The 19013-nt window shown below is 36.7% G+C and overlaps 1 protein-coding gene across 1 annotated transcript in view; it reads left to right on the top strand.

Annotated features, from left to right (window-relative positions):
- Positions 1-552: 552 nt before the first annotated feature.
- PTGFR (prostaglandin F receptor) overlaps positions 553-19013 on the top strand; it is a 39715-nt gene continuing 21254 nt past the window's right edge. The window contains exon 1 of the mRNA XM_028102591.2: positions 553-1350. Within this exon, the coding sequence (XP_027958392.1) occupies positions 553-1350 (798 nt within the window). The remainder of the gene's footprint in view (positions 1351-19013) is intronic.

Below are 19013 nucleotides of genomic sequence, written 5' to 3'. Positions count from 1 at the left end.
AGTTTGAAGAAGATTGTTTTGTCTGCCTGACAAACACTTAGAGAATAATCTGCAGTTTGGGGACAAAGCCCATCCAAGAAAAAAGCAGAAACTTTAAATGTCACTTCGTTATTTAAATAGACGATCATGCTTTTAAAAACTTTGTTGGGTTTAAATCTAATCTTGTTGGTGACTTTGTAAACTTTACAAGTTTTAAGGTGCCTGAGACGGTCAGGAGGAGATTTAGGAGGTACCCATTTGCAGAGGGGCCACAGAGTGAACTGAAGGGAGTCTCAATTTTGGCAGCTTGTTTACCTTGAAGATGAAATGTGGAAGGGGGGGCAGATGTGTGCTGCTGTGGTATGATGCAGCCTTGCTTATGATAGGCCAGATACATCTGAGTCCCACCGCAGGGCGCTGGGGCGGTCAGTCTTAAATGTCAGATGAGCAGTTATCCAGTGCTCACCATTCCTCTGTCTTTATGCTACAGATGTCCGGACTGCAAGCCTGCACTGTGCTGAGAGGGAGATGACTTGAGTGGCCAGCTTTTTTTTTTTTTTTATCTCCACAACAATGTCTATGAACAATTCCAAACAGCCAGTGTCTCCTGCAGCTGGGCTCCTTTCAAATACAACTTGCCAGACGGAAAACCGGTTTTCGGTATTTTTTTCAATCATCTTCATGACAGTGGGGATCTTATCAAACAGCCTTGCCATTGCTATTCTCATGAAGGCCTATCAGAGATTTAGACAGAAGTCCAAGGCATCGTTTCTGCTTTTGGCCAGTGCCCTGGTCATCACAGACTTCTTTGGCCATCTCATCAATGGAGCTATAGCAGTCTTTGTATACGCTTCTGATAAAGACTGGATCCGCTTTGACCAGTCAAACATCCTTTGCAGTATTTTTGGTATCTGCATGGTATTCTCTGGTCTGTGCCCACTTTTTCTAGGCAGTGTAATGGCCATTGAGCGATGTATTGGAGTGACCAAGCCAATATTTCATTCTACGAAAATTACATCCAAACATGTGAAAATGATGTTGAGTGGAGTGTGCTTGTTTGCTGTTTTCATAGCTTTGCTTCCCATCCTTGGGCATCGAAACTATAAAATTCAAGCATCGAGGACCTGGTGTTTCTACAAAACAGAGCACATCAAAGACTGGGAAGATAGGTTTTATCTTCTTCTCTTTTCTTTTCTGGGGCTCTTAGCCCTTGGCGTTTCATTCTTGTGCAATGCCGTCACAGGAATTACACTTTTAAGAGTTAAATTTAAAAGTCAGCAGCACAGACAAGGCAGGTCTCATCATTTTGAAATGGTCATCCAGCTCCTGGCTATAATGTGTGTCTCCTGCATTTGCTGGAGTCCATTTCTGGTAAGAGCCTAACATTTTGACAATTTCTGCTTTCTTCCATTTTCCTCTGTTTAATACAAGGTTTGTTGTCTTTTTCCAGAGTTGTTGGTCTTGATGGGCATCAATCTTTTTTTTTTTTTAAAGATTTTATTTATTTATTCATGAGAGACCGAGAGAGAGAGAGAGAGAGAGAGAGAGAGAGAGAGGCAGAGGGAGAAGCAGGCTCCCAAGGAGCAGGGAGCCCGATGCGGGACCCGATCCCAGGACTCTGGGATCATGACCTGAGCTGAAGGCAGACGCTTAACCATCTGAGCCACCCAGGCACCCTGGGCATCAATCTTTTAAATGCTGGAGTTTACTCCTACTCAAAACTTATTTCAGCACCCAGCTCTGGCTCAGGATTAAGCTACTTATGGTACACATGGTTATTTTCCCACAAGTCCTGAGTTGAAAGAAATGTCTTGCTAAACAATTCTAACTATACTGTAACCTGCTTGCAGAAGAGGATAAAGTAATTTTAACAGAGCAACATAATTTTAATATACTTAATAGGATTAGTTTCTAAAATGTGAAAAAAATGACCAACTATATTGGTCATTTAAATTTTTTTTCATGATGTTCTTGAGTTGGTCCTAGGAACCCAAGCCCAGGGAGGCCCGGTTGGGTCTGTGGGTGGCAAGTCAACATTTTGAGGCTTGCCTGTTGTCATTTCAGGAGGCCTGAGGTGAAACCAAGCAGGGATTTGATCTGTGCTCATAGTCTAGTTATTTGACTCTGAATAGCAGAGAACAGTATTGGACTGGACTCAACTAAGTCTTGGTAGAAAGTGAGACAGACTTTTATGTAAAAGTCATATTAGCTCCTGGGTTTTCTAAACACACAAGACTAGGTCTTGGCTTCCAAAGGGAGGTGATGAGTTGAGATAGTTGGACAGTTGAGGTGAACTCTATGGATAGGTTAGGTGAAGAAATCACTAGTTCACCAACCCAAGAACAATGCCAATGGTCCAGGGAGAGGTGTGATTGGCAGGAAAACCAGGGACCCTCCCTTACTTATCATTCCATTCCTTTAAAAAAATTTTTTTCTTTTTAGTGTAGCCATTCACTATGTTTGACAGCTCGATATTTTTATTTGGAAATCTAAGGTTAAGGAATTAACAACAAACATAAGTCATTTATAGTATCTTGTAGATAGAAGAAAAAAATACTTATGATTTTTAAGTATGGCCTTAAACTCCCTTTATCATTTTACTTTATGATGGAAAGAGTGACAACATGCCATTGAAAGAGAAAAAGAGTCCTCTGTATGCAGCTAGTGATAAGAGTAAAGATGATTTTCATTCCTTTCTCAGTACTGGTGAAGAAATGGGCTAAAGACAGTAATACAGGGGATTCACAGATGGGGAGACAAAGGTAGATGGACCACAAAGGCTGTGATCATCCTGGTGGTATGAAGGTGCTTGTTACTGATGCAGTTTTCCTTGGCCCTTAGTAGGGCCACTGTCCACACGTTGTTGCCAGTGGAGTTTTAATAAACAATCTTGATGATCCTGAAGCACGAGGAAGTTTGTGAGAGCTGCTGTTGCAGACAGATCCCATGGCAGCTGATTTTATTTTACAAAAGGATTTCTGCTTTTTGAAGATTTCTTTATTCATATCATGTCCTCACAATTTGAATTTAGCTGCTTGAATTGTTAAATCATTTAAAATTTTTTTTCATGATGTTCTTGAGTTGGTCCTGGGAACCCAAGCCCAGGGAGGCCAGGTTGGGTCTGTGGGTGGCAAGTCAACATTTTGAGGCTTGCCTGTTGTTTCAGGAGGCCTGAGGTGAAACCAAGCAGGGATTTGATCTGTGCTCATAGTCTAGTTATTTGAATCTGAATAGCAGAGAACAGTTCTATCAGTACATGGAATCACTTCAGCGTTCATTCTTTAAGTTTAATTTATGCCACTCGACAAGGGGAATTCCCTTGGAAGGATACTTCTTTTTTTCCCCTAAACTTTGAAATAGAGTAGCTTTTCAAAATAAAAAGTGAGTGTGAGTAGCACTGAAATGAATTGGGGATTGGAAAGAGAATATGAAGAAGGTGAGAAAAGAGGTACCTTAAAATATTTAAAAAACATTTTAAATGAAGGTCATCGCCCCAGAGAGAACCTGCAAACAATGGAAGAGGGAGCTCAGGGAGAGAGACAGGTGGTCTGGACAACTGAGGTAATCACTTGTGCTTTGGTTTTTGTTTGTTCTCAGTCCCCTTTAAAATTCTGCTTAGTTCTGGCTTTTGACTGAGAAATAGGAGTGATTGATAGGTTGACTGCTATGAGACTATGGAAGGTAGCAAGATTTCATGCTCATCATGGATATTTTGAATTTATGTTTTTCTCTAATTTTTCTTCCTGAATTTTTGGTTTCCTTCACTGTTGAAGTAGCTATTACAATTTAGTTCATATTTTGAACATATTTCTACTGGGAACATAATTTTATTTTTGTGAAACATTTTCCAAGGTCTATGTTCTATTTACAAATTATCAACACACCTATGACACCAGTGGATCAATACTTCTAAAATGCTTTTTAGGTGTGAGAATTATTTCTGTGTTAGATGCAGAGTGGATATACCACAGATACTTCTTGATGGATTGATATTTTATTTGAAGTGTTCTTTGCGTTCCTGGTTTCTTTTGTGGAGACTTGTGTTTTCATAGCACATGTTTCTGACTAAAAGATTTATAACTTTTGTGGTCTGGACACAAACTAGTGCCTTTGGCATTAGTTTAAGGCCATCAGACAGCTCTAAATGGAACCTGAGTAAAAAACTCATGTTTGAGAATGCCAAATAACACCCAGCACTAGCATCTCATTTGAAACATTTCTCTTTTTTCCCTTCAATGCTTAGGAAAAATTGCATAGGTGTTAATGACTGAGCCATCACTCTCTACCCTATATTATAAAAACTAAGAAGTTTTAAAAATGCCTTTGAAATCAAGCTTCTGGATTCCCATAGTTGTCCTATAATGCTGACTAGCTTCCCCTGATGCCCTACTTTACATCATGTGCCTTCTTTCTATGATTGATGAGTATGAATTGTTGGATTTATAATCTGGATGAACATCTGTACCCACTTTTGACCTGTTATCACTGTCATTTTAAGCCTCAAACTGGAACAAAGTTACAGGTGCACACATTAAATGGAGCAGATGAATAATGCTGGTAATAGCGGTTGTGCTTGATAAGATTCATTGTATCGAACCTTGTCAACAGTGGCATAATTTCTAAAACTATTTAAATTTGTAGCTGATGACAAAGGGAATACTTTATTAATTTCGATGATGGTGTTCAACCAATACAAAGGTAAGATGATCATGTTGTTTGAGTTTTCTCTTCCTCTGTCTATTTAATAGACTTTATTTCTTCTTGAGTAGTTTTAGGTTTACAGGGAAATGAGTGGCAAGCGCAGAGTTCACATTATACCCGCTCATGTTCCCACTGACCCCTTTGTTACCTTTATTATTAAGTATTGCTTTGGTGTAGTACATTTGTCACAATTCATGACCCATTCTTCTTGACTAAAGTCTGTAGTGTTTTGCCATAATGTTGTACATTGTGTGAGCTTTGATAAATGAAGATTGACATGTGTCCACCATTGTAGTATCATACAGAATGATTTCATTGCCCTAAAAATCCCCTGTGGTGTTTTTTTTTAAATTTTTAAAATTTAATGTGTTATTTTTCCGAAAGAGGAAATGTTTTCAATAATTAAGATTTAGAAATGTAGTACAAACTTATTAGTTTAAGTTATAGCTCATTAAAATTTTAAAATTTAAACTTTTACAATATCTGATTTTATAGTTTTAAACATGGTGAACTCATATAAATTCATTTAATTATAATCCCAACTGAAAAATGCAAGAAACCACAAGGGGCACTTATTAGTTTACAATTTCATTTAACAACAAATTAATACAAAAATCTTTGAGTCATTGTCTTCTGTGTATCCTAGGTGAATCATGGTTCCTTAATAAATAAATCTTAAAGACATTCTTTTGATGTTCCTAGGGTGAGGAGGAAAAAAAACATTTACCAGCCCTTCAAGTAACATTTTCTTAATATTATTTTTGTCTTTATACAAGTAATGATTCTTCTTAATGTTCTGTTCTAGAATACATAACCCTAAAAGGAACTTATTATTATTGCTATGCTTATTTCATCAGTTTGGCAGAGCAATAAATACTTGTTGACTGGTTGACTGTAACTTAAGTAGTATGAATGTCCAAAGATTGCAAATGATTGACCAGAATGTGGATTCTCAGTTTTGTAGGTAAGAGTTAATTAGGCAAATACTGAAACCAAATGGTAATTTTTAATCTGTTCCCTAAGTCAGCAACTGTAGACACTATTAAACTTTAGCAATCTTTTACTAGAAGGACATACATTTGTTTACTTTCTCTTCAGGGAGAGAGGATAATTTTGATTTGGAAAAAGAAGAGTAAAGCATATGAAAAGTAAATAGATGTCTTATGTAGATGGGTTTACCCAAGAAATGTGTTCTCTTGCATATATAAAGTTTGAACTTGATTTTTTTAAAGATTATTTACTCTTAATGCTAGTGTTTCTAGCCAGTGTAGTTAAACATTTAGTCACTAAGATGTTTGTCAGCAATAAATTAAAAAGTTGGGTAGCTGATTGAAGTTTGACTGAAATTACTACAGGTATTGGCATCATAATGAACAGGTCTTAGAGGGCTTATAGCAAATGATGGGTGAGCCTCGCTCTCACAGGGAAATTACCCTCAGCCAAAGGAAGCTGCTTTGACTGTGGTGCCCCCCCTTTTTATGGTCACTCTGTGCACAGTGACGGGTGGATGCAGAGATATAAAGCCCTGGCCCCCTTGCCTCATTTAGGACATTTCTGAAGGGTCATCCATGCTTCAGAGCTTGCTGAGGTTTTCTTGCAACTGCACTGAGCTCTGCTTTTCCCTTTGCCAAATCCTGCTTCCCTGACCACCTCACACTCCCCCAGAACATTCCCTGCAGACAGATCTCTGTCTCAAAGTCTCTTTCCTGCAAAGCCTGGCTTAGCACAGTCTCTCAGAAGTCCAGTTGTTCATACATTATCAAAACGTAAAGTATATTACAGATAGGTTTACAGTGTGATTTGATTAACATATTGAGCTATGTATAGACCTTTGGAGTTGAATTCCTTCAAGTTTATTATCTCACTCCATGAAAGTGTCTGGTGTAAGATTGGTCCAGTAAAGGTCAATCAATTAAAGAAGATATTGCTAAGCTGAGAATTTTCATAAAAGTCAGTTGCTTTAGATGTGTACAGTGGTGTGGAATACTTTTGGTATTTTAAGTTAATTTACTCTTGGCAAAACATGATTTCCTGTTTTTAAGGAGAAAGAGTTATAAAAATGCCCAAAGATACCATAGACATTGGGAGGGCACTTAAAAACATTGCTTGAATGATTCAAGAGTAAATGAATCAGAAACATGTGGATTAAATTTATACCCTCTTGGATATAAAAATCTTCTGGCTTAATGCGTCTTGGGGTTTTTATTAAGCTCCAAAACATTTAAAGAACAATTCAAGATGTTAATGTGCCCAGAATCTATCTAGGTTGCCAGTTTTAACTTTGTTTAGTCTTTCTTATTTATTTATTTATTTATATTAATTAATTAATTTATTTGACAGAGCGAGAGAGAGCACAAGCAAGGGGAGTGGCAGGCAGAGGGAGAAGCAGGCTTCCTACTGAGCAGGGAGCCCAATGTGGGACTTGATCCCAGGACCCCGGGATCATGACCCGAGCTGAAGGCAGACACTTAACTGACTGAGCCACCCAGGTGCCCCAACTCTGTTTAGTCTTTTTTTTTTTTTTTAAAGATTTTATTTATTTATTTGACAGAGAGAGACAGTGAGAGAGGGAACACAAGCAGGGGGAGTAGGAAAGGGAGAAGCAGGCTTCCCACTGAGCAGGGAGCCTGATGCAGGGCTCTATCCCAGGACCCTGGGATCATGACCTGAGCCCAAGGCAGTCGCTTAACTGACTGAGCCACCCACACACGCCCCAACTTTGTTTAGTCTTATCCTTACAGGAGGTGTATAAAATACCTTCCATTTATATTTGCTTGGGAAGGCATTTCTAGCCACACCAAATTTTAGTTGGTACATCAATGCCATTTTTCTATATTTAGAGAAGACTTCACCCAATAGGAGAAAACTATCTTTTGACATTTCCAAGTATTACTTTTCAAAGCTTGTGTAACTGTCATTCTGTCCCTCCTCTGTCCTGGGTGTAAGGATGGTAATGCCATAGAAGAGTGGATACAATTGTGGCTTCGTGCAGACAGGGAGGTGGTTTTTCTCACTCCTCCTGATGGTGGACCGCCAAAATGGAGTGGCTGTGGTGTGATGGTGAGGGAGACAGAAACAATTGGGTGATATAAAAGGATTCATTTTAGCTTTCTGTGCACAGTTCCAAATCAAGCCTTCTTTTTAAGATGCTGTGGTTATTTAAGTACAGGTAGGGAGGATAGGGTCCCATCCCTACCACCTCTCGGCTGTGACAGGGAGTTACTCTAAGCTGATATTGTACGTCTGTGAACGGGTTATAATACTACGACTTACTTAAAAGTACTATCAGAAAAAATGATTTGACCTCCCTACATCTCATAAGACAGTGGGTGGCCTGTAGTAAATTGAAAATCCAAAAATCCTCAAAAAGTCTATTGCTTTTACTGCCACCCACCATCTCAATTAGAAAATTAATTAATCATCTGTGTTTTGTTCAGGTGTTTTCCATGTTCTCTTTTAAGAAGGTTTGGTTGCAGTGGAAAGGAGCGGAGGGGGCTCACAGCTTCTGAAAACTTTTCTTGGACCTCTCCACCTAAGTTTCGGGTTACCTTTCTTTATTTCACTGTCTCACCAGAAATAAAAACGTTGCCTGATAATCTTTTGCATATTATTCAAATTCAAATACTCTAATATTTTATAATGATAATCATTTATAAGATATTAATTTATAAATTCCTGGGATCAAGTTAAAATTAGCCCCAAATTATTGAGACTGTTATGTATAAGGCACTATGCTCGGGTTGTGAGTAGTTCCAGGGAGTAAGAGATAAAGCTCTTTCCTCAAAGAGCTTGTAACTTAGTGGAAGTAAAAGGCATTCCCTGAGAGCTAAGAGAGTCTTCTTTCTTCCACTTCCCGCCTATGTGACCATAACCACTCTGTGCCTGTTTCCTCATGTGTAAGATAGGTATTATAATGCTTCATTGTGTTGTTGTGAGGACTAAATAAATTCGTATATGTAAGTTAAAATAGTGCCTGACATAGTATCGTATACTGCAGTTATTATACTATTATCGTTATTGTTGCTGTTACTATTAAATATTACTGCTGCCAGACGATACCTTTGTCAATGAGACAATCGAAGGCACTTTTTAGTTATTAAATGAATAATGGATGATCTAGTTGGTGGCTGTGCCTTCCGATTTGGTGGCCCACAATTATTTGTTTATAGGTTTGACAAATATTTATTGAGCATCCTACCATCGTGCAAAACAGTGTTTTAGATACCACAGTAACAATCTCTGTGATTTAATTGTCACAATATCTATGCTGCAAGCAACAATACTTGTAGAAGATGAGAAGAGAGGGCATGTGTAGGAAATTGAAATATGAAGGTATTTGATTGTGTTTTCTGTTATAAGAGAATAACAGGTATTCTTTTGTGAATATATATGGATGAGATGATTTTTGATAACATAAAAGTGAAAAATTTCTATAGTACATCATTTAGGAGGAAAAATTACTGGAAATAAATGTGATCCTAAGTGAAATAATGTAAATTATAAAAACCAAGGAGTGAAGAGTTAATAATGTATATAATTCCTGAGATATAAAAATGTACAAATAAACAGTGTTTGGGACAGACTTTTACCATATCAGAACACAGCAGGTCGTGATAAATTAATAAAAGCTAGGAGAATTTTCAAGTAATGACACATGAGTAACAGAAAAAATAGATCAGATAATAACAATTTAATAATTCAAATCAGTATGTTATACTGTCTTTTGGTAAGAAAAGTGACTCAGTATATAGAAGAGAAATAAATGTGGGTGAAATGAAGCATTACAAAAACCAAGTCTTTCTAAGAATTTATGTTAGGAAAGTGTCAGAAAGGACTGAAAATAGAGAAAAACAGATTGCTGTGAACATTAGTAATAGAAATGAAGAAAATAAAAAAATCATTTATGCTTTAATGTACTTGTTAACTTACTCATTGATTTGCTCATTCGGCAGACTTCTGCTGGGCGGAATGTTGGTTGTTTCTCTAGGTGGACAGTGAAGCAGAGACAGAGACTTGACCTGGGAAAATATTCCTGAGGCACCCTCTAGGAATTGTCTCTTTTAGCTTCATTTTATCCATGGTCTTTGCACTCCTCTCCAACCTCTAATTCATACTTTTCCTTCTCTTTCCGCTTTTATTTTTTAAATTTTAATTTTTTTAGAGAGGGAGAGGAGGGGCAGACGGAGAGGGAGAGAGAGAATCTTATGTGGGCTCGATCTCACAACCCTGAGATCATAACCTGAGCCAAAATCAAGAGTGGATGCTTAACTGACTGAGCCACCCAGGCGCCCCTCTCTTTCCACTTTTAATGTGGGATAAATATAACTGGTTGCATTTTTCTGGCCTTGTGTGGGAGCAGGGCAAAGGGTTAACTGCTGTATGAATTGCTTTAGTAAATAGTGGAGGAACGTCTGGGCCCAAAGATGCATTAATAAGCATTCAGTAAGAACACTGCTGCAGCGGCAGAGACAACAGTAGTTGATATTGTTATTATGATTACATATTCCTTTATTTTGCTGCTTGCATTTATGTTCATGGCAGAGGACCAGAAAACAAGGAAAACAAAACCCACAGGAATGTCCAGGAAGGACTGGGAGACAGATGCAGGAGTGCGGGCGGGGTGGGGGGACGAGCAGGTTCAAGGCAAGGAAGGAGGCAGAAAGCCAGAAAGGCAGGTGTGGGAGTCACAAGTGAGTGGACAGGCACTCCAGGGTCTTAGAAACTCCACTGGAAAGGAAAGGCCTCTCTTTATTTCCACAGGTATCTTTTCCATATTAAGGAACAGTAAATTTTGTGTATCATATTCTCTCAAGCTACTTTAAAAAATGCAATGTTTTCTCTAAGTAGAAAATTTTATTGTAAAAAAGATACAGTAAACTACACATTCAAATTAAGAAAAAAATCTTCCAAATCCCACTCTCTAGAGATTACCACTGTTAGCGTTCTGAGCGCATACTTTGACTCATCTGATACGGAAAAAATATTGGTTTAATTTCTTTGATTAATAGAATAAACTTTCTTTTTCTTATATACTTGGTCATTATCTTCTTTTTTGTGAATATGTAGATTTCTGTAAATGATTTTCAAGAACTCTTTGGATAACAAAGAACAGATAATGCTAATATATAAAAATAATTATAAAATCAGTTTTTGTAAAAGCAGTTGTTTTTCCATGTTCATTGTTAGCCTTTTCATTTAGTATTTTAATTTATAAAAGTAGAGAATGAATCAATAAGTTTTTTTGTGGTTACTGCTTTCATGTTCAGAAATACTTTTCTCAGGCTGAGATGATGTTGGTATTCATCTCTTTTTTTCCTAGCACTTTTGCTTTTTCATTTTTTTGTATTTATGTTTTTAATACATTTATACTTTATTTTGTTTAGTTTGCAAATTAATAATATAAATTTTCTTTTGAATGGTTAGCTAGCTGGCCCAAAATAGTTTATTGAATGATTTTTCTGTAACTCTCTAAAATTCTACCCTTATTATAATTATGAAATTGTTAAATGTGTTTGGCTCTTTCTCGACCTTTTATTTCACCCTACTGATCTGTCTTTAAGTACAACTACCATCTTCTTCACATTTTATTTAGACGTGCATTCAGTTTAGCAGTTACAATGTAGAGTGTTCCCTTCCATGACCATGATCTCCCATAATTGAAATCATTTTCTGAGTAATAATTTATTTTTATTGTGACAAAATTCACACAACATAAAATTCACGATTTTAACCATTTTAAAGGGTACAATTCCATGATGCTTTTTACATTCAAAATGTTGTGTTACCGTCATCACTATCTTGTCTAGAACATTTTCATCATCCTAAAAGGAAGCCCCACACCCATTAAGCAATCATTCCCCATTCTTTGCCTGTTTCCCACTCCCTGAGGCCCCTGGCAACTACTAGTCTCTCTGTCTTTATGGATTTGCCTATGTTGGATATTTCATATAAATGGAATTTTAAAATATGTGACCTTTTGTGTTTGGCTTCTTTTACTTAGCATAATGTTTTCAAGGTTCAAGCATGTAGTGGCATGTATCAGTACATCATTCTTTTTTTTTTTATGGCCGAGTAATGTGCATTTCTATGCATATACCACATTTTGTTTATCCATTCATTAGTTGATGGACATTTGGGTTGTTTCCACCTTTGACTATTGTGAATAGTGCTGCTGTGAACATTTGTATACAAGGTTTTGTTTGAACACTTGTTTTCAATTCCTGTGGGTATATTACTAGGGTGTTTGCTAGGTCATATAGTAATATTATGTTTAGCTTTTTGCGGTAACACCAAACTGATTTCCACAATGGCTGCACCATTATACCTTCCAATCAGCAATGTATGAGGGTTCCAATATCTCTACATTTTTGCCAACACTTGTTATTTTCTTTTGGAACATTTTTTTTATTATGGCTGTTTCAGTGGATAGCCAGTTGTAGTTCATTATAGTTTTGATTTGCATTTCCTTTCTGACTAATTATGTTGAGCATTCATGTATTTTGGGGAAAAGTCTTTTGTGCATATTTTTGTGTTTAAAAAAGTTATATGGGTCTATAATTTCCTTCTTTTATTGTATTCTGCTTTTAATACTAGAATTATACTAGTTTAAAAAACAATAGGGAAATTCTATCTCTTATGTACTGGAATAATTTAACTAACTTGGTTGTTAGCTGTTTTGTGATGACTTGACATCATTTCAGTGTTTTTTTTTTAAGATTTTATTTATTTATTTGAGAGAGAGAATGAGAGAGAGAGAGCACATGAGAGGGGATAGGGTCAGAGGGAGAAGCAGACTCCCTGCTGAGCAGGGAGCCCGATGCGGAACTCGATCCCGGGACTCCAGGATCATGACCTGAGCTGAAGGCAGTTGCTTAACCAACTGAGCCACCCAGGCGCCCCATTTCAATGTTTTTTGATAGAGTTTCAGAGTTTTTCTTTTTTTCTTTCTTTCAAGCTTTTATTTAAATTCAAATTAGTTCACATATAGTGTAGTATTAGCTTCAGGGGTAGAATTTTATGATTCATCAGTTGCATATAACACCCAGTGCTCATTCCATCAAGTGCCCTCCTTAATACCCATCACCCAATTACCCCATCTCCCCACCCACCTCCCCTCCAGCAACCCCCAGTTTGTTCCCTATATTTTAAGAGTCTCTTATGGTTTGCCTCCCTCCCTGTCTTTATTTTTTTATTATCTTTTAAATTTTCCTTCCCCAAGTTCCTCTGTTTTGTTTCTTAAATTCCACAAATGAGTGAAATCATATGGTGTTTGTCTTTCTCTGACTTATTTTGCTTAACATAATATACTTTAGTTCCATTCATGTCATTGCAAATGGCAAGATTTCATTCTTTTTTTAATAATTTATTATTTTTTAAAAAGATTTTATTTATTTATTTGACAGAGAGATAGAGAGAGAGCACAAGTAGGCAGAGTGGCAGGCAGAGGGAGAGGGAGAAACAGGTTCTCCACTGAGCAGGGAGCCCGACGCGGGGCTCGATCCCAGGATGCCCAGGACCATGACCTGAGCCGAAGGCAGTCGCTCAATCGACTGAGCCACCCAGGTGCCCCATGATTTCATTCTTTTTGATGGCTGAATAATATTCTACTATATATTCCATTATATATATGCACACCACATCTTCTTTATCCATTCATAAGTTGATGGGCTTCTGAGCTCTTTCCATGTTTTGTCTATTGGCTATTGACGATAGTGCTGCTATAAACAGTGCATGTGCCTCAGGGTTTTTTTCTGATTTTTGGTTTGAATTTTCTGATTTTTGGTTTGAATTTTCTATTTTGTCTTGAGCCAACATTGGTATTTTGGTATAATTTAACCAATTTTATTGAGAGTATGAATTTATTAGTACATTTTTGTACTGAGAATTTCTTTATAATTGAAGATATTTTTATCTATTAATTTATATTTATCATACATATAAAATTATGTATACATTTATATGTGTTTATTTTACCAATATTTTGTATAATATTTGTATTTTTTCTTTTTAAATTAGGCTGAATTTTCAGAGGGTTGTCTGGTTTAATAGTTTAAAAATTTCTTATACCAACTTGTAAATCTTATTGTTTTCAAATTAGTTAACTTCTTACTATAAGATTTTGTAAATGCTTCTTGGGCATTTGAAAAGAATCTATGTTCTTTTTTTTAAGTGATAAAGTTCAATACATAGGTACTAAATCAATAGTATTTATAGAATCCTGTTTTCTTAAGCAATTATTATTGCAATAATAGCAATAGACTTTTTGAATATTCTGGATTTCATTGTGCATTTACTATTACTGATACAGTCTAAGGAACTTTTAGTGCCATTCTTATGAATAGAATACAGCATCATCATAACATTCAAACAAAACGAGTAAAAATTTTTCCCCCTCTCTGTCATGCCCCCATATCTCTTGGTTGGACTCCAGAATTCTGACATTGAAAAAAAATAATGTGGAGAGTACATTTTCTTCTTATATTTGGCTACCTGTATTCTGATAGCAGCTTTGGTTTTGCTGATTTAGTAAGTATAAAGTTAAATCCAAAGGAAGTCAATGAATGGAAGAACATGGTTAAATTTGCAGTTTAGAAAGCAAACTGATTCTGATTAGTCCTAGGAATTTGCTCCTGACAACTCTGAATATCAGCACCTATAATTGGCCTATCCATCCAGTTCTGCTTGAGGTTTTGGTTTAGAATTTCCCAAGACCTGTGCACCAGGAAGACACTTCTGAGGCTATTCCTCCAGCCTAGCATGTTCTTTGGGTCTGTTGATATTACAAATGTGCTTTCTGGAGAAAAGCTGGAATAGAACTGCATATAGAAAGAACTGTGTGAATGCCTTCTTACTCCTCATTTCCTAATATAAAAGCTTATTTCCAAATTGTAACACAAAAGTAGCAACAGATATCTTTATCATTATGCTTGTGTTCCTTGCAGTGCATGGAGAATCAGTTTCTGATATAGTTTAATCTTCATGTGCTTCTATAACTACATATTTTTATGACTGATGATTTCAGTATTTCTCTTGTACATTATTTCTGCATCAAAAAACTATGTGACATACCAAAGAATTTTTTTTAAAATTCCAGAGTCTTAATAAACTTTGATAGCATGAGGGGGTTTTGAAATGATTATAGGATGTGTGGTGATTCTTTTCTCTACTGAAAGTCCAAAGACAACTAAGGCAGACTGTTTCTTATTTTGAAGGAATATAAAGAATTGCTGGGAAAAAAAACAACAACAATGTACCAAGCAGTTCTAAATGCATGGCAGTTAGAAGTGATCTTTGTTTTTTTAGTTCATCCCTTGAAGCTTATAGCAGGTTGATCTATGGATATGGGTGCTGAAGCCAGTTTGCTAAATGCTGTCCTGGATGGTGGCAAATCCAGCAGTCTGTCTAGGAACAGTTTCCGCTGTGTGCTATTGACCTCCTAATTGCATGCTTTAGGTTTATCTGTATAAGCTAAATGGTAGTAATACAAAGTCATTCTGCTTATTTAGATAGTTTTAGATTGATGTGGATTTCCACATGGTCGATTTAGCACACCATTTATATTTGGCCATAAAGATGAATGGATAACCTCTTTCACCTATATTGACGCCCTTGCCTCTAATACCCCCCTTGTGTATGAACTGACATTAAGATGTAAGCCACAGTGTTGGTGCTATCCTTCTTTTGAATTTCTTCGTTTGTTTTATATGGTTGCCGAAATCTCAAGTTCAAATCAATTCAACTCACCCAGATATTATTTATCTGCTAAACAGTATAAAGAGACAACCAAATAATCAATTAAAAATCATGCATCACAGTGATTTCTGAGTGATGCCCTGTATATTCAAGTACTGAGCAAAATAACAGAACCCAAAGAATCCTGAGGAATTTCTGTTACCCTTCCCTACCCTCTTCCCTAGTGAGGCCAAAACACTAAAAAATGTTTTAGCTTGAAAGATGGAGATCTCTGTTTTGGAAATAACTTCATTTTCCCTGTCTACTGAAGGCCACTCTTTGTGGTGGGTAGAGGGAGAAACACAGCCTTAGGCCTTCCTTCCCAGTGACAGACCTACTACCCCATCCAGCCTGAAGAGGGCAAGGAGGGATGAATATGCTGTGGTTGTAATAATATGTACATACTGTTCATTAAATAATGTTTTATAATTAAAGTCAGAATGCTCATATATAGGCGCGCCTTGGTGACTCAGTCGTTAAATGTCTGCCTTCAACTCAGGTCACGATCCCAGGGTCCTGGGACCAAGCCCCGCATCGGGCTCCCTGCTCAGCGGGAAGCCTGCTTCTCCCTCTCCCACTCCCCCTGCTTGTGTTCCCTCTCTTGCTAGCTCTCTCTGTCAAATAAATAGATAAAATCTTTAAAAAAAAAGAATGTTCATATATAAATGCTGATTGAGTAACTGAGTTGCCAAAGTTACATAGGTTAGCATGAAGTGTAGTCAAGTGTGTATATGCCTGGTGGCTAAAAATCATCTCTGTAGGAATATGTTACTATAGCACATTACGCTGATTCGAATCTGATTTTCCTTTTATTAGAGGAATTATAATTCTAAAATTCAGTGTTTTTACATTTGTGATAATTTTCTCCATGAAACCTGTTCTGGTTATTTTAGTCCACATTTATCTCTTTACGGATAAAATATAGCATCTAATTCTATATAATCTTAAAATTCACACTGTTTGTTTTGTGATTGTCTGATCTCTTAACTGGAAAGGGAGCTCTTTAGTGACAACGTCAATGTCATGTTTCTGCTTTGTTTCCTGTGATGTCTGGTATACGTCTTGGAAAGGCTTAAGGAAAATGCAGCTCATCTTTAGAATTCTTTCATCAGAAATGAAATTAGTGATGAAACATCTTTATAGCTATGTTTATTAAAAACATATCAATGTCACATAAGGATTTTATTTTTTAAAGGTCATTTTTTTTAAAGAATAAAGTTTTGGAAATATAACTATAAAACTCTAATTGTGACGATCATTTTAAATGTAAAGTTCATTCTTGCTTAGAAATTTTGTTTTGTATTGTAAGGATTAATTAATTTAAAAACTTCATCTATAACTCCAGATACAATGGAGACACAATGCTCTCAGCATTCTACTAATATTAACCCATGGAATCCTTATTATATTTTTGCTTGTATATTTTCTCAGACATAACTGTGTGTGCAGTGGGTTCACCCAAAGGATGCAGTCATAGAAGGCTTGATGTTACTTGCATTTAACATCAAGAGCAGTTACACAACTACCTTGGTCATGCATTATAACTGAAATTTTAGTTAAAATCAAAATGCCTTCAGATTTAAGTCTAGATTCATGAGAAAGAGCTCTGATAAGAAGACAGTTCAAAGACATTGAGTTGATTGTAATTTGTGGAGAAAGAGAAACATGATTAAAATGAGGATTATTTTTGTACTCTTATTGTTGTACTGACATAGGCCTGATTTTAAAATAAATCTTTGAACAAATTTGCTAAAACAGCTGCCTTCAATAAATTAAAAAAATTTTTTTTTGCTTCTTTTCTCTCTTCTAGAGCATTGACAATGTCGTTAGTCTCCTACTTTCCCTTGTCCTCAACCTAAAGGGTCCTAATTTATCTGTGTAAATTAAAAATTCCAATTAAAACAAATATGGCAGCTTTGCTAGTTGATATGGAAAATTAAAAATAACCCGGATTTTGGCAGAATTTTTTTACCCTTTGAGAAGTGTTCTTTTTCTTCTCTTCTGTCATTGAAAGGGTAAAGCCCCTTCCGGGAGAGAGAAGTCTTTGCTGAATGTTTGAGGGACCAGTGAGGCTTTGATTAAAACCAGAGGGTGCCATGAGGATTACAACAAAACAAACTTTTATGTTGAAAATATGTTCGTCTTTCACTGAACAGCCTGTTTATTCCAAATGTCTTGCAAAATCTGATGGTTTTGGTATCAGGACACTACTGTCTGCAGTCATACCCAGGCGTGTTTGTAGCTGGAGGATGCCATAGTCCTTGATTTTTATTTATTTATTTATTTATTTATTTTTAAAGATTTTTATTTATTTATTCATGAGAGACAGAGAGAGAGAGAGAGAGAGGCAGAGGGAGAAGCAGGTTCCCAAGGAGCAGGGAGCCCGATGTGGGACTCGATCCCAGGACCCTGGGATCATGACCTGAGCCAAAGGCAGACGCTTAACCATCTGAGCCACCCAGGCACCCCATAGTCCTTGATTTTTAAAGAGAGCCAAAGGTATGGCCTTAGTGAGAATCTGCTATAAAAAAGCAATGAAAACACATCTATAAATATAATATGTTTAGAAATGCTCAGTCATTTATTTAATAAATATTTTTCTTAGTGCCTTCTAAGTGTCAGACAGTGTTCTGGGTGTTAGGCTATGGTGCTGGATAAGACAGGCAATATCCCCTCTCTCATGAAGGTTACATTCTTTTGTAGTGGTGGTTGCCAAGGGCTAGGGGCTGTTTGGAGAGAGAGAGAGATATAGAGAGAGATGGAGAGAGATAATAAGTAAATAAATTAATGGGATGATTTCAAATAGTGGTAAGTGCTATTGTCACTGAAGGTGGGGCTAGGACTCTTAGATTGGATGGTCAAGGAAGGCCTCACTATGAGGTTAGCCCTGGGTGACAAAAAGGAGCCAGCTATGGGGAGATATGTGGGCACGGTGGTCAGGCAGAGGAAACAGCCAGCACAAAAACCCAATAGTGGGGTTGAGCTGTTGTAATGAGGGACAAAACAAAGGCCATTACCTGGAGCAAGGGAGCGCCGGTGAAGGTGGTAGAACTTGAGGATGGAGAGGAAGGCAAGGGTCAGATTCTTTTATGGGCCATGGTGGCTTTGGATTGAAATTCAGTGGGAAACCTTTGGAGAGTTTCTTAACAAGGGAAAGGTATGATCTGTTCCATGGTTTAAGAAGATCACTTTGGCTGCCATATAAAAGAATGGATTGCAATGGAGAAGAACTATAGCAGAAAGTTGTTTGTTTGAAATTTCATTTGACACTTGAGTAACGAATAAATTACCTTTCTAGAATTTATATGGAGAAGTAAAGCAAATAATAAATCACTATTAAATAAAGATTAGCTTGTGAGTAACAAAGGAAATACTTTCAAAGTAATTCTCCTTAAGGCTTGAAGTACAGTTATAAAGGAAACATTTAATTATACCTTATCTATTATGCTTGATTAATAACTTCAATATATCTTCTCTGTTGGTTGAGCAAAGGGCACCTCGATGGGCATTAATTTGGCTGAGAATATGCAGTTATCCATCTGCATTTTGCTCTTGAGATGAAGTTATTTGGCCCACTTTTAATTCTTTTTATTATTATTAAT

The sequence above is a fragment of the Eumetopias jubatus genome, unplaced genomic scaffold (genome assembly GCF_037043125.1).
Source record: "Eumetopias jubatus isolate StellerSeaLion01/CBP00866 unplaced genomic scaffold, mEumJub1_p1.0 scaffold_4, whole genome shotgun sequence".
NCBI classification, from domain to species: Eukaryota; Metazoa; Chordata; class Mammalia; order Carnivora; family Otariidae; genus Eumetopias; species Eumetopias jubatus.
Note: the sequence above shows the minus strand (reverse complement) of the source record. Positions and strands in the feature narration are given on the sequence as shown.